Source organism: Marmota marmota, unplaced genomic scaffold (assembly GCF_001458135.2).
Source record: "Marmota marmota marmota unplaced genomic scaffold, marMar, whole genome shotgun sequence".
In the NCBI taxonomy this organism is placed as follows: Eukaryota; Metazoa; Chordata; class Mammalia; order Rodentia; family Sciuridae; genus Marmota; species Marmota marmota.
The window spans coordinates 3,264,650-3,278,020 of record NW_025999895.1 but is presented as its reverse complement, the minus strand read 5'-3'; the positions used below and the strand labels follow the sequence as shown (position 1 = coordinate 3,278,020).

General features: G+C 57.7%; 1 protein-coding gene across 3 annotated transcripts in view; it reads right to left on the bottom strand.

Annotated features, from left to right (window-relative positions):
* Nucleotides 1–2,623: 2,623 nt before the first annotated feature.
* Cyth1 (cytohesin 1) overlaps nucleotides 2,624–13,371 on the bottom strand; it is a 38,217-nt gene continuing 27,469 nt past the window's right edge. For all 3 annotated transcript variants that reach the window (XM_015504106.2, XM_048797664.1, XM_048797661.1), the window contains 3 exons: nucleotides 8,041–8,112; nucleotides 7,381–7,535; nucleotides 2,624–4,369 (listed from right to left, as the gene is read on the bottom strand). In XM_015504106.2, coding sequence (XP_015359592.2) covers nucleotides 4,291–4,369; nucleotides 7,381–7,535; nucleotides 8,041–8,112 — 306 coding nt within the window. In that variant the 3' untranslated portion in view covers nucleotides 2,624–4,290. The remainder of the gene's footprint in view (nucleotides 4,370–7,380; nucleotides 7,536–8,040; nucleotides 8,113–13,371) is intronic.

Genomic DNA, 13,371 nt, shown 5'->3' with positions numbered 1-13,371 from the left:
ATGCAGTTCACTAAGGCAAAAGAAAATGGAATAGGAAGATAGAAGAGATTTTTACAATGTTCAAAAAGTGAACAGAGAGAAGAAAGCAGAAGAGGGTTATAAAGAAAGAGAGAGGGGCTGGGCTGGGACCCAGGGGTCGAGTGCTTACCTCGCCCGTGGGAGCCCCTGGGTTGGATTCTCAGCACCACATACAAAGAAATAAAGGTCCATCAACAACTAATAAAATTTTTTTTAAAAAGGAGAAAAAACAGGAAAACAAGAAATCTGACTGTTAGCAGAAAAAAGAAGAGAAACAAGAGTCATAAACAAATAAAAACCAAATAAACAAATCAAAAACCCTAACCCTGAAAAGACAAGGCAAAGAATAATAACATTAAAAAATGCCAGAAATGAGGGGAAAAGAAACAAATGTGTATTTGTAGATATAGGTTCACAAACCAGTCAGTACAGGAAAAAAGGAAAAAGAAAAAGAGAAAGAAAGAAAAAAGAAGAACATTCTCCATGCAAACTGAGGGACCGTCTCCACGGAGGGGTCAGCAAGTCCATGAGCTTGACGGTCTGTCTGGGCCCCGCCGTGTTCTTCTCCTCTTGGGCCATGTGCTGAGGGACGGCGGGGCTGTGGGTTGTCAACCCCTTCCTCTTTCCGCGTCCCTCACTGAGCTGCCGCTGGAGGGGGCCTGAGCTTGAAGCTGGTGGACGTGCTCCCAGGTGCCCTTCTCTCCGGCGTGAGAGGGGGTGGGTGGGAAGAGCTGTCCACCCAGACCAGACGGTGCCCTCCCAGAGCGGTCCTGCTGCAGCGGGTGGCTCCCATGGCTGGGGCTCAGGGCTAGTCAGGCTTTACGGCCTTGGTGTCTGCTCTGGAGAGATTAGATCAGTAGATGCTGATCTCTGCTGGGGGTCTGGTCTCAGGAGCCTCCCAAGAATTCTGCTTGCGGGGCAGGGGAGCCAGTTCCCCCACACTGCTGCCCACAAACAGCCCCCAAGCTTAGTCCCCGAGCAGGCTGAGTCGCTGTGCAGACGGTCACAGAAGCACCGGGTTAAAGATGGAGTGAGGTGAGCTCCCTTCACCTTCCGGACTCAATCCCCCGGCAGAGTCTTCTCTGTGCCCGTCCCCGCTGTGCTCTGCTAGCTGTACCCTAGGCCCCGTTAGGTACTTGCAGGGTCAGCTCCACAGCAGCTGCTAGGTCACCCCAGATGGCTCTGGCTCTGCCCCGTCCAGTCTGCTGTGCAGCTCTGGACTGGCTGAGTTCAGGCTGATTTTCGGATATCAGTTTTGTACTCCAATTTTTATTTTTTTGAGATGGTTTTGGCTATGCTTCGTCCCTGGCAGTTCCATGTGAATTTTAGGGTAGGCTTTTCATTTCTACCAAAAAAGGCAGCTAATATTTTGATGGGAACTGTACTGAATGTGTACATCAATTTGATAAGCATCATCTTAATATTAAATTTTGCAATTCATGAACTCAAGATCTTGATATTATTTAGGTCTTCAATCTCTTTCAATGATGTTTTATAGTTTTCAGCATATAAGTCATGTTACAATAATAAAAAAAAGCTATTTCTAAGTATTTTATTCTTTCTGATGCTTTTGTAATGGGATTATCAAATTTGGGGGGCTTGGTCACTGCTAATGCACTGGATACAACGGACTTTGGGACTTTGTACAGTGCCTCGTGGCTTGCATCCCGCTGAATTCCCGCATTGGCTCCAGTGCTTTTTGGTAGATCCCCGCACCAGCCAGGCTCCTGCAGTGGGGAGAGCTATCCTCCCCCTTCCCCTCTGGAGGCCTTCTGTCCTCTCGCTGGCCTGAACACCCCGACTGGAACTCACACTAGGCTGCAGTCAGCGGCAAGCTCGGCACCTTGGTCTGCTCCTGAGCCTAGGGAACTGCTTCTTACATGAGATCTGGATATACTTATGGTTTGAGGGAAGGAAATCAGAAGGGCATGGAATTAAGGGCATGTGCAAGAGAGGGAGTCACGGGCAGGCAGGACCTCAGGAAGGCAGGCAGGACCTCAGGAAGGCAGGGAGGACCTCAGGAAGGCGGGCAGGACCTCAGGAAGGCGGGCAGGACCTCAGGAAGGTGGGCAGGACCTCAGGAAGGCAGGCAGAAAGCAGGTCCTGCTTCCGAGATAGGAGGAGCAATAGGCAGAGTAGCCTAGCCTTCGGGGCCAACAGCTGCTCTGTCTTTTGGTGTCTTCTCAGCAAGGTGGGGTCACAGGGACACTGGGGAGGGTTGGCTGGCCACTGGACCTGGGCAGCAAGTGACCTTCCTGGCTGCTGTGGTGGCTCCCTGGGGTCTGCTGCTCGGCTGCCCCTCCTGCTCCTGGCACCACAAGGTGTCTGGGGAGGCTGAAATGACACTGGAGACTTTGCTGACCGAGGCTCACTTCTCCTCTTTAAGGGTGGGCTCTTCGCCTCTATTTTTTCTTGGGAAAAGTAAGGGACAAGCACTAAGCTGATCTGTTTCCTGCTCTGCTCTCCTAACAGCCGACAGACCCCTCCCAACTGACCCTTCAAATCACCCCTCCTCCCGGTGGCAGTGGCGTGCCCTGCCAGGAGCAGGGCTGAGGAGCGCCCACCCCACCTCAGAAGCCGCAGGGCACACGTGCAGAGGCTGAGGTGGTTTGGGCAGGTTTGGAGTTTATTTGCTGCAGTTCCTTGGCGCTAGTTTACAAGGCAAAAACAAACAAGAACAATTGGAATAATAATTATTTTTTTAAAAACCCTGTCAACAACTTTCAGTCATTTCTTTATATTTTGACAAAACCTTTTTTTAAACAAATACAAAATAATCTAAAAGGCGAAAAACTATACATGGATTATTTACACCTCTGATAAATAGACTAATACTGATCCAGGTGCCTGTCTGTCCAGGAAACATCTGTGAGAGCCAGTGCGGGGGACTGGGCCTGCTGGAGAGCTCCAGCGCTGGCCCTGACCACCCCCACTTTGGCGGGCCCTGCCCGGTTCTCCAGAAAGCTCAGGTTTCCAGCCTGGACCCCCCTTGCCACTGTCACCTTCACAGACTCCTGCTGAAGTGCCTGGAGCTCCCAGCGGGGCTCCAGAGATGCTGACAGCCCCCCGACGCAGGGCCGGGAGCCAGGCCTCACCCCCAGAGGTCCCCGTCTCTGCCTGCTGGAGGCAGCTCTGCACAGCCTGCCCTTGGCACCTGGAGGGGCATGCGGAGAGGCGGCCGCCACCTGCTTTGCCTGGACTGGCACGCTGGCCCTGGCCTGTGGCCGGAGCTGCCCTTGAGAGTCCCTGAGAGAACGGCAGGAGGGTGCCGAGGGGAGCCAGGGGCGCCAGGCCCACTCACAACACCGGGGAGGAGGAGAGGCAGGCTGGCCCCACCCGCTCCACTGCACCCCGCTGAGCAGACAAGGGCCTGCCCCTCTGGAGACCACCACAGAGCCACCAGAATAGTCCAGTTGGGGCCAGTTTTGAGGCAGAAAAGGCTGAAGGCCAACATGGATCAGGTAAGACCTACTCCTTCCTCTAGAACGAGGAGGAGCGGAATTTGGGGAAGGAGAAAGAAAAAAAGCGGGCGGGAACTGGCAGGCCATCCAGGACCGATGGGACGACCTCCTCACAGTTTTGGTTATTAGGTATTTAGTTCAAGGAAAATGCGGACTTTCTACTAAAGCCCAGCAAGCCTCGGACTCTAGGGAGAAAGACAACAGGGTCCATCAGCGCTCTCCTCTGCTCGGTGCCCAGGCACTGGGGCTGCAGCTCGGCCTGCCCATGCCCGCTGCCCTGGGCCGCCCTGCACGCGCACTGCTGTGCCCAGGGCCCTCCTGCCGCAGCCCTCGCTTCAGCCCTGTTGCCCAGAGAAGCCACAGGCAGAGGCTCCCAGAGGCTCGGCAGGCAGCTGGCTGGCCCTGCCGGAGGACCCCGCAGCAGCACGGGGGCCCTCCTTGGGTGGGCAGAATGTAGCACTGTGTTGTTAGAAAAGAAGAAAATAGATCTTTGTAGTTCGTGGCTTCTCTTCCTTTCCTCCGTTCTTAAGCACTAACACATCCCTAAGTAGGTTCAGGCGCAGGCCGGAGGCGCTCCTGGGAAGGACCGAGAGGAGTGGGGGCGCTCTGCATTGGGAGGGAGCACCAGGGACCCATGCTTGGCAGGCGCCAGGCCCTTCCCCAGCAACAGCCACCCACCCATCTCCCCTGAAAGAAAGCCGCAGAAGCTGAAGCTAGTCTGCAGGAAGGCGGGCAGGTGGCTCCCCTCGCCCTCATGAGGCGGGAGGAGGGCTGGAGCTTTGAGGGTGACGAAGGTGACGTCCTGGTAGTGCTAGTGTCTCTTCGTGGAGGAGACTTTCTTTTTCCGCGCTGCAAGCATCTCGTAGAAAGGGTCCCTGCTGATGGCTGCTCTGGAGAACAGAAAGGGCAAAACAGACACGAGGGTCAGGGCCAGCAGAGCAGAGCTGGTGCGCTCCAGCGCCCTGCTGCTCCATGTCCGGCCAGGTCAGGCCAGCGCCCACCTGCACCGTCCTCACAGTGGCTTAGGGAACAGGCTCTGGTGGACGCGAGGCAAGACAACTTCATGGGCTCTGCCGGTTTTCACTAATGATCAATCTACACCCAGGAACGGAGCCCTTCCCTTCTCATAGCTGTATTCTAATTCAGAGGAGAAACCAAGTTCCCACGCTGACCTCTGACTCCCTTGCAATCGTGAGAGTTGTACAATGAAATGTGTCACGAGCAGCTGCCCAAGGTGTGGTGTGTCAGAGGCTGTCAGGGCCTGCACCACCCAAGGGAGCTCAGCGCTGCTGCGGGGGGCTGGTACGGTGGGGGCTCTGCGAAGGGCTGGGCAGGGAGGGGAGTGGGGGTCGCCCTGGCCGAGAGCAGGGCAGCACGGGACAGGCCCGAGGCGCGGGCCCTCCTTGCTGTCTTTCTCAAGATACGATCCTCTAGTCCTGAGGCTCAGTGGCTTCCTACGGGTGACCAGTCCTGAGCTCAGTCCAGCCACACAACAGCAGGCACTGTGCTAGCGCCCCAGATGATGGTGCCAGGAGCCACCACGGCGCTGCTGAGCCGACTGGGAGCCTGTTCACCAGAGTCGATGTCCCCTCAGTCCGGGAACATGTCCTGAGGGGACCTTGCCACCCAGTGGCTTCATGAGGGAATCTGGTCATTCTAAACATCTGTCTCACTTTTGGGAGGTGCTGGTTCCTCCTTGGTTCTGGACGGCCTGACCCCTTCAGGAAGTTGCTGTTCCTGTTCAGAGATGCCCGTGGAGGCGCATGTCTAAAGGGAACCTGCTGGAAATGGCAGAGGGCACCGGGCTGGCATCAGGGCCAGCACCACTGCTGCCATCCCTCAACTGCTCGCTGGCATGGAGGAGCCCGAGTGGGCTCTGGGACTGTGCGTGACATCAGCGTGCCCAGCACACCAGCCCTCGATGACGGTCGCAGCACCACTGCACTGCGCTCTGCCATCGGCACACAGCCGGACTCTGTTCAATGAGACTTTGTTGTGACAGCTGCATGCCAGTACCACCACGAACTCAGGCTGCTGGGGACCCTTGGAACCCGTAATAAGAAACAAGCACGTCCTGCACCCAGCCTTCCACAGAATCGTCCCATGATATCAGGAACGTTCTCCAGGTCAGTCTCCTCCTGCTGTCTCCACCACGTGCCTGGGAGAAGCGCCCGGTCCAGACAGAGCACGGACTGCTGACCAGCGCGGGGCCTGAGCTCCCTGCTGAGCTGGACAGCAGCATGCCCTGTGTGCTTAGCCTGCCGGGTCTTAGGTCCTCACGTGCAAGGTGAGGATAATGGTCCCCCGGGCCGGGCCCATCCTGTCCTAAAGCACAGCTGGCTCTGGAGCCACCAGGAGAGCTCACAACCCTGGCAGGAGGCTTGGCGTCCAAGTGAAAGGACTGGGGAGCCTCTGCAGGACTTTACAGAGTGCTCCACTTTCCTATCCCAGAAGCAAAAGCTGTGAAAAAGATGGACAAACAGCCAGAACTGTCCTGGGAGACGAGCTGGGGAGGGGGAGAGGAAGGGGTCTTTCAGGACCCACTCTGGTGAGGAGCAGTGCCGCGTTCACACAGAGAAACACAGTGGTCAGCACGGGCACTTGTACAATCTGTGAGAGCAGGTGAATGGGGGTGGGGCAGATCTGTCAACGCTCCGTATCCTGACAGTCAGCCATTCACTTGGAAGAACAAAGTGACAACCCTGACCTCAAATCATACACTAAAAAAATTTCATAATGAAAGTTAAATACTTCTGAAAACACACATTAAAAAAGGGCACAAGACATGCAGGTTGCATCCACAACCCAGCTACAGGGGCAGCGTCCAGAGGACAGGGCTCTAAGCCTCCTTGCTGGTAGGTGACTGAACACTGCTCAGCGGAGAGTTTCTCTGGCTCCTGCCCAGGGCCATTTCCCATACTAGCTGCCACCCAGGGAAGCCACCAAGTCTAGACAGGGTGATGGCGTGCCCACCACACCACCCTCCTCCTTCACACAGGAGACACACTCAGAGAGACCAGGAGGACAGGTGGGCAGGCTCCACGCCCACCCTCTCGCTGCACCTGCCTCTGGGCTGCAGGGACTTGCAGAGATGACTTTCATGGGAATAGAGACCTCCCCCTCCTCCAGGCCACACCTCCCGTGCAGTCACTATTCAGGATGTAACCCTGGCCCACACAGGTTGAAACACCAAAAACAGACCTGAGGGCCCTCAGCTCCATTAGTGGGAAAGGACAGCACATGGGCACACCCATGGGTCCCTGGGGCACATCCTCTCACTCTCCAGGTGACATCACCAAGGCTCAGGTAATAGGGAGACTTTCTAAGGAAAACACGTGGGTAGACTCTGAGGGTGGAGGCCTGGGGGCAGCCATGAGTGATGGGGACGCGTAGCCGTGCTTGCTGGCAGCCCCCCGCAGAGGGTCAGGCCTCAGTCTCAGGAGAGAGACCGGCAGGCCGCATGAGGACAGGCCCCACACAGGACCTGAAGGGGTGGATGGTGGTGGCAGCATCAGAGCCTGGGCCCCGTGGCCCTGTGCTCAGCGGGCAGTCTCCCCCAGGCCCACAGCTTCCTCCCGGGGGCAGGCTGGGGAGGGGCCTGGCACTGCTGCTTTAAGCAGCTGTGTGAGCCTCTGTACCTCAGTTTCCTCATCTGTGGTTGCAAAGCGTCTCATGGGGTGAACCCATCTCCACTGAGACGATGCCAGCCTGCGCTGCGCTGCGCTCCCCACAGCAGGACGGGCCCAGTGGGTGCCCCCGCTCCCAAGGGCAACCTGGACTAAAACTGCCGGCGGCCAAGCGCCTGAAGGCCTCAGGGGTGGGCTGGGGTCTTGCTCCAGCACCTCGCTCTGGGAGCAGCAGGCGCGTGGGCAGGAGGCAGCGGGCACCAGGCCTCACTTACTTCATGCACTTGATCCACTCCTCCTTCTCCTCGGGCGTGGGGGCCGAGATCCGGTACACGGTGTGGTTCCCTTCCACCACGCGCCCGTCGGCCTCCGTCTTGCAGGCCTTGATCACCTGGTCTTTATTGTCAGGGATGTAAAGCTCAAAGCAGTTCTGAAACGAGAGGGACGAGAGGGACGGCCCTTCCTTTACCCTTCACCCCAGCCTTCAGGAAACCTGGGCTGGGTGTTTCCTATGGAGACGAGCAGCCCAGCGCAGGACGCCTCGGGCCCACTGCACGCCACTCAGACTGTCGGGAAGACGGCCTGGCCCGCGCCCCCTGTTCCTGCGGACGGGCTGCAGGGCTCGCAGCGCCCCATGAAGCCACACCAGCAAAGGAAACAGGCATGTAAGGCGCGCCAAGGTCACAAAGAAGTCGCAGCCCAGGCCACAGGTGTGCGGTGCTGCCATTTGAGGGACGATTTCCATACTGCATGTGAGGGTGAGAGGGTGACACCCAAGCAGAACAAGACAAAGGAAGCTTAGTGCCCCTCTGGCCGGACACTAAAGGGAAAGGGACAGGAAGGTGACTGGAGGCGACGCTTCTCAGGGTGTTTCTCAGAAGGCCTTTGGGACTCCGTTCCTTGGCCCGCCCCCAGTACCTCATCAGGATACTCACTGGCTTCTTGGAGTCCTCCACCTCCCGGATGCTCAGGTTCTCTAAAGGGATGATGCCACGGGGCTCCTTATCCTGAGGGCAGTGCCAAGAGGAAGATGTCACCACCCCACGAGGACACTGTGACCTCACCAGCCAGCCGTCCTCTCCCCATCCTCCTGGACATGAAGCTCCGACAGCTTCAGGCCATCCTGAATTCCAGGGTGGAACAGTCCCAGGATCTGGAACCCTCTAAGTCCCTTGCAGGTAGACAGCCAGGAGGCCCACAGAGCCTCTGGTGTGTGCCTGGCAGTGACCCCGGGGCCACATGTGGGGACTGCAGGAGCTCCTTCCCAGAGAGAGGACCTGCCCTGCCCCTCGTCTCTTTGCTTGGCTCTCCTCCTCTTCTCAGCCCTAAGTCTGGTGCCAGCAGTTTCTAGAAGCCTCCCCAGCCTCAGGCTGAACACCCCTCAGCCTCCTCTCACCTCCTACCCCCTTAAGACGGCACAGCCCTAGAGAGACGTCTGCCAACAGCTCCACCCAGACCCATCTCCAGACAGAGCCGAAAACCCAGCACACGGCTCCTCCCGGGCGCGGCCCCTCTGTTCTGAAAGGCTCCTGCCCAGTGCACACCCCCACCGCCAGCACCCAGCCGGCTACGTCCACACTTGCGTTGGATCACAGTTACACAGGCACAAACTCCCAGGCCCACCAGTGCGAGCTCCCTCCCATGGCAGCTCTTCTCACCTCCAGCCAATCGGCTGGCGCTGGCCTCCAACCTCCCCTGAGCACGCCTCTGTCTGGCTGCGGAGAGCCACCTGCAGAAGGGGCTCACCTCCTCTTGCCTCGGCCCCAGCCACGTGGGGTCTGCGTGAGCACCACTCTGCCCGGCAGGCTGTGCCACGGAGTGACCTGCTTTCCCTTTCCAGAGTGAGTGGGGGGCTGCTCCTTCTGTTTATCTTCCCCAATGTCTCCCCTCTTGTCAGAAGCTTCTCTTGTTCTACCTCCTGCAGGCCCCTGCTGGCTCAGCTCCTAGGCGAGATCCCTCAGGGGCCTCGGCATCCTCCACCCGGGCACTTCCTCCTCAAGTGCCCTTCTCCCTCCCTCCCTCCCTCCCTCCCTCTCTGTCCTCCCTGTCCCCTCAAGACCCTGCTTCTTCCTGGAGCCACAGCGTCTCCTGTTCTTCCTGGGCACGTTTGGAACACCCTCCACTGGGCCCTGAGCGGGCGTGGGGCCACTGCTGAGGTGCCTTGGTGGCTACTGAACGGACAGTGGGCTGGGTGCAGGCGTCCAGGTGGGTGGTGACGAGACCCTCAGAGCTCTGAAGCATGGTGTCCCTGTCTTCAGCTTTCAGAGTCACTCTGGTGCTGAGCTCTCCTCTGCCTCCTTGCTCTGCGACTCCACAGGACGTGGCCCTGGGGTGGACCTAGTTCCAGCCGGTGTGCAGGGCACTGGGTCAGTCTTTTTACCTGGAGGCCCAGCCTTCATCTTGGAGAGGTTTATTAAACACCGTCTTGTTGAGGACCACCTCCACGTTGAATTCTTGTCCTCTCTGGAACACGTGGGGCCTCCTGGTCTAGCTCTTGTTTTTATTTTAAAAACAACAACAACGATAAAAGACACCAGAACTTTATTGTCTTTTTACTCTTCCTGGCAGATTTTCTCGATGCTGCCTCCCGTCTCCCTCCTGGGCTCACTGCAGGGCCCTTCCCGTTTCCCGGGCGCTGGGCGCGACCTCTTGGCGGTTGCCGGAGGCTCTCTCCCACGAGTCCTCTTCCCCACGAGCTCCGGGTTCAGAAGCCTTCCTCAGGTCCTGGGACTCTCTGGCTGTGCAGTGGGGAGCGGGGGCCAAGAGCTGGCGGGGCGGCGGACTGGGGGCTCGTCTGTGCGGGAGCCTGCACAGAGGGCAGAGGGCCTCTCTCTCCGCCTGATCAGCTGGACTCTGAGAGACGGACGGGGATGGGCAGAGGTCAGGTGCTCGGATACTCCTGTTTTTGTATGCTGTCCCACCCTCAACTGTGCCCAGGGCCCTCAGTCCAGGGACACTTGGTGTCACTCTCTTGAGATGTGGCCCTGCAGCCGGGTGTGGTGCTGGTGATGGCCGATCGGCCTCCTCAGCACCTCTCAGCCAAGTGCGCGACTCCAGCTCCCACCCCCGCCCCACCCCCCGTGCTCTTGCTTCTAGGGTTCGCTGGCGCTTGAGCCTCTGGAATATTCTTCTGTGTTCCCTGGGTTGGGTGCTGCCGGGGAGCGGGTGGGCAGGCTAAGAGCTGACATAATTTGGGCTTAATGGGGATGTGACCTCATTTTCCCTCTTAGACTGTTGGGCCCAAGTTATCAGGGACACAGTGGCACGATGTGTGTTCTGGACATTGAAGGATTCACACCTGCCTAGAGCAGTGGTCACTACTTTCCCTGTGCCCATCTTGTCTGTCCTAGCACCCTGTTCACCACAGACCTCCCTGCGCTCCTCCTCACACAAGGCCAGAGCTCCTGAGTGGACTCAGGAGCTCTCCCATCTGTAGGTGATCCAAGCACTGAAGGTCGGGCTCCTGGCCAACAGGGTGAGGTTCCGAGTACTGGAAGGCTCCTACCTCTAGGGTCCTCATCCCATAAGCAGATCCAGGGGCTGGGAGTGCAGCTCAGTGGTAGAGCCTGGCATTTGAGGGGTCCTGGGTTTGATTCCCAGCACCAAAAACAGGTGAATGAATGAGTGAGCTGGACCGCCAAGTCTAGGAACAGACACACAGCACTCCTCACAGAGGCCCACCCAGGCCCAGCAGTCACCCGTCCCCATGAAGACAGAATTAACCCGTGTTGACGTCTTTGGCTTATTTGGTTTTTCTTAAGTGCAAGTGCCTTTGTTTTTGTAAAAATGATATTTGCTCATTATAAAGAGCTTAAAATATTGCAGAAAAGAACAAACATCCCAAATCCACTCACTATAAATCATCACTTCTGACAGGAGTTGAAGCTATCTTGTGTGTGTGCAGAGAAAGAAAAAGAAACAGAAGAGGCTTCAGGAAAGTGGGCTATTTCACAAGGTGTTTTCATAAAAAAATTCTAATTGTACAGAATTTAGTAGAAAAAAAACCTGCAGCAAAAACTGAAGTGTTAAACTTCAAAGTAAAGTGTTCTTTGCTACAAGAGATAACTCCTAAAATAACCTTATACAAGTTTAAAAGACAGTATGAAGAACCTTCAGAGGTGGTGGTCATCCTTACAGATGCAGATTTTTAACACTCTGTGCTCCGGGAGGCAGGGCACCTGCCTGCGGTGTGGCCCCGCCCCTCAGCAGGACCCCCGAGCATCACCTGGAGCTCACAGGCTCCATGCAGGCCTCGAAGACCTTGGGGGTGGACCAGCACCTGCAGCAGAGTGCTGACCTTGGCGTTCTTCTTTCTCCTATCTTATTTCTTTTGAAGTTTCTTTCACCATTTTCTGTTTAAAATCCCTTCCTCCTCTGGGCCAGCCTGGCCCGTTCCTGTGGCCCGGGGTGCAGCGCTCAGAGGGAAGGTACCACTGTACGCCTCAAGCAGCTCTTCACTAGGCTTGGTGCAGCCCAGCTCACCAGTGGACGCACTGTGGACAGCACCCGTGATCGCTGTTTTGTGAGTTCAAAAGGAGAAGCTCCCCACGTCCAGCCCAAGGCAGGGCACTCGCCTGGCTCCTGGACCGTGTGTGGCAGGGGCCATCCGTGTGCTGGCAGCAGGCGTCCCAGCCTGGGCTTCCTCTTCTTGTGGTGGGCTCTCTCCTGCCCTGAGCCAGTGGTCCTGAGTGTCCAGCGCCTGGCACCGACTGGAAAGGGCTTACTGGTGCCTACTGGCTCTTTGCTTGAGAGATAAGACGCACCCTCAGCGTTCTGGGCGTCGTTTCTGGTCCCACCTCTGACTGCTGTTGCTTACTTCACTTCCCGTTGCCCAGGCTGATCCCATCCCGACTGTCCCGCAGCCACCATCTACAGTTAGTCCACAGCAGTTCCTTGTTTAAGTGAGTCCGTTCCAGCCCAGTGGACTTCAGGGCCACTCTATATTTCAGCACCAGTTCATGAACGCATTTCAGCCCGGGGCTGTTTCTACCTTGGCAACAGTCCCACATCCCGGGGCCCTGGGTGCGGGTCCCAGGTTCCCCACAGCTGGCACTCGCCCGGTCCCAGTGCCAGTTCTCAGCACCAGCACGTGCTCTGGCTGTGCGGGAGTGGCCGGGTGAGCTCTGCGGCCAGGCGTGCCTCAGTGCTGACCGGCAGCGTGCGCAGCGCCGGGCCAGCTGTCCCACATGTAGTGTGCAGCAGCGCCAGGCCACACTGAAGAGGTGCGCTCAGGGCTCCCGGGGGTCTTCTACACCCCACGCCCTCTTTTGGTCATTCTTTCCTGGTTGGCTTTGACCGTCCAGTGGCATCTTTCGAGGAGGGTCAGGTGTCCGTTTCCCACCCCTGCTGCTTGATACAGTCCCTGGTGAGCTCTGCAGGAATGGCAAGGTGGCTGCACAGGGGGTGGGGGCTGCCCCCCCAGCCCCTCAGAGCTTGCACGCTGGGCCGGTCCACCTCGGCCAGGGAAGACGGCTGGGACCGGCTGCTTTTCCAGCCCAGGCCGGTGGCCCATCCCTGTTGGCCGAGCCCTGTGAGGAAGCTCCCTGGAGCTCTTGCTGTGGTGCGGCCTGCTATCCTTTGTCTCTTCCCTTACCTTTTCAGGGAAACAGACCTCATCTCCAGCACGTCCTGCCTCTGCCTGGCGGGGCCTCTGTCCTGGGCTGTGCGCAGACCCTGTCTTCCACATGGCTGCTGTTTCCCCAGCTGCTCCACACTCTCTTCAGACGCGGTCTCTGGGACGGTGGCTGCGGTTGGGCCAGCAGGCTGACCTTCTGGAAGGACCCCTCACTCCTGCTGTGCACGCTGCCCTCCAGGTGCTCTGGCAAGTCTGAATGGCTCTAGATTCTCTTCCCCTCAAGTCTCCGTCCTTCGTGTCTCCTTGGTCACTCCCCTTAACTGTGATGGAGGCCCAGGTATTTTGAATTCTAGCACTTTCTATGCCATCACAATGAATGGCAGGCAAGCTCACATGGTGCAACCTGAGCACTGCTCTCCTCTGGGTTGTGAATGCCCAGGGCAGGGCCTCCTGGCTGCCCAGTGACACCCCAAGGCTGAATCACCGAGTGCCATGAGAGTCCAGAACCGCATGACCCTGCAGGCACCTGTCCAGCACATGTGCAATGCCACTTAACCAGAGGACAGTGACAGAGACCAACAGATGTCCAGACACCAGGTGTAGGCACCTTCAGGAAAGAAGGCAACTCGCGCGCGGGGCCAGAGGTGGCAGAACACCTTCCCTGCTCGTCTGCTCGGAGGCCTTGGCTCAC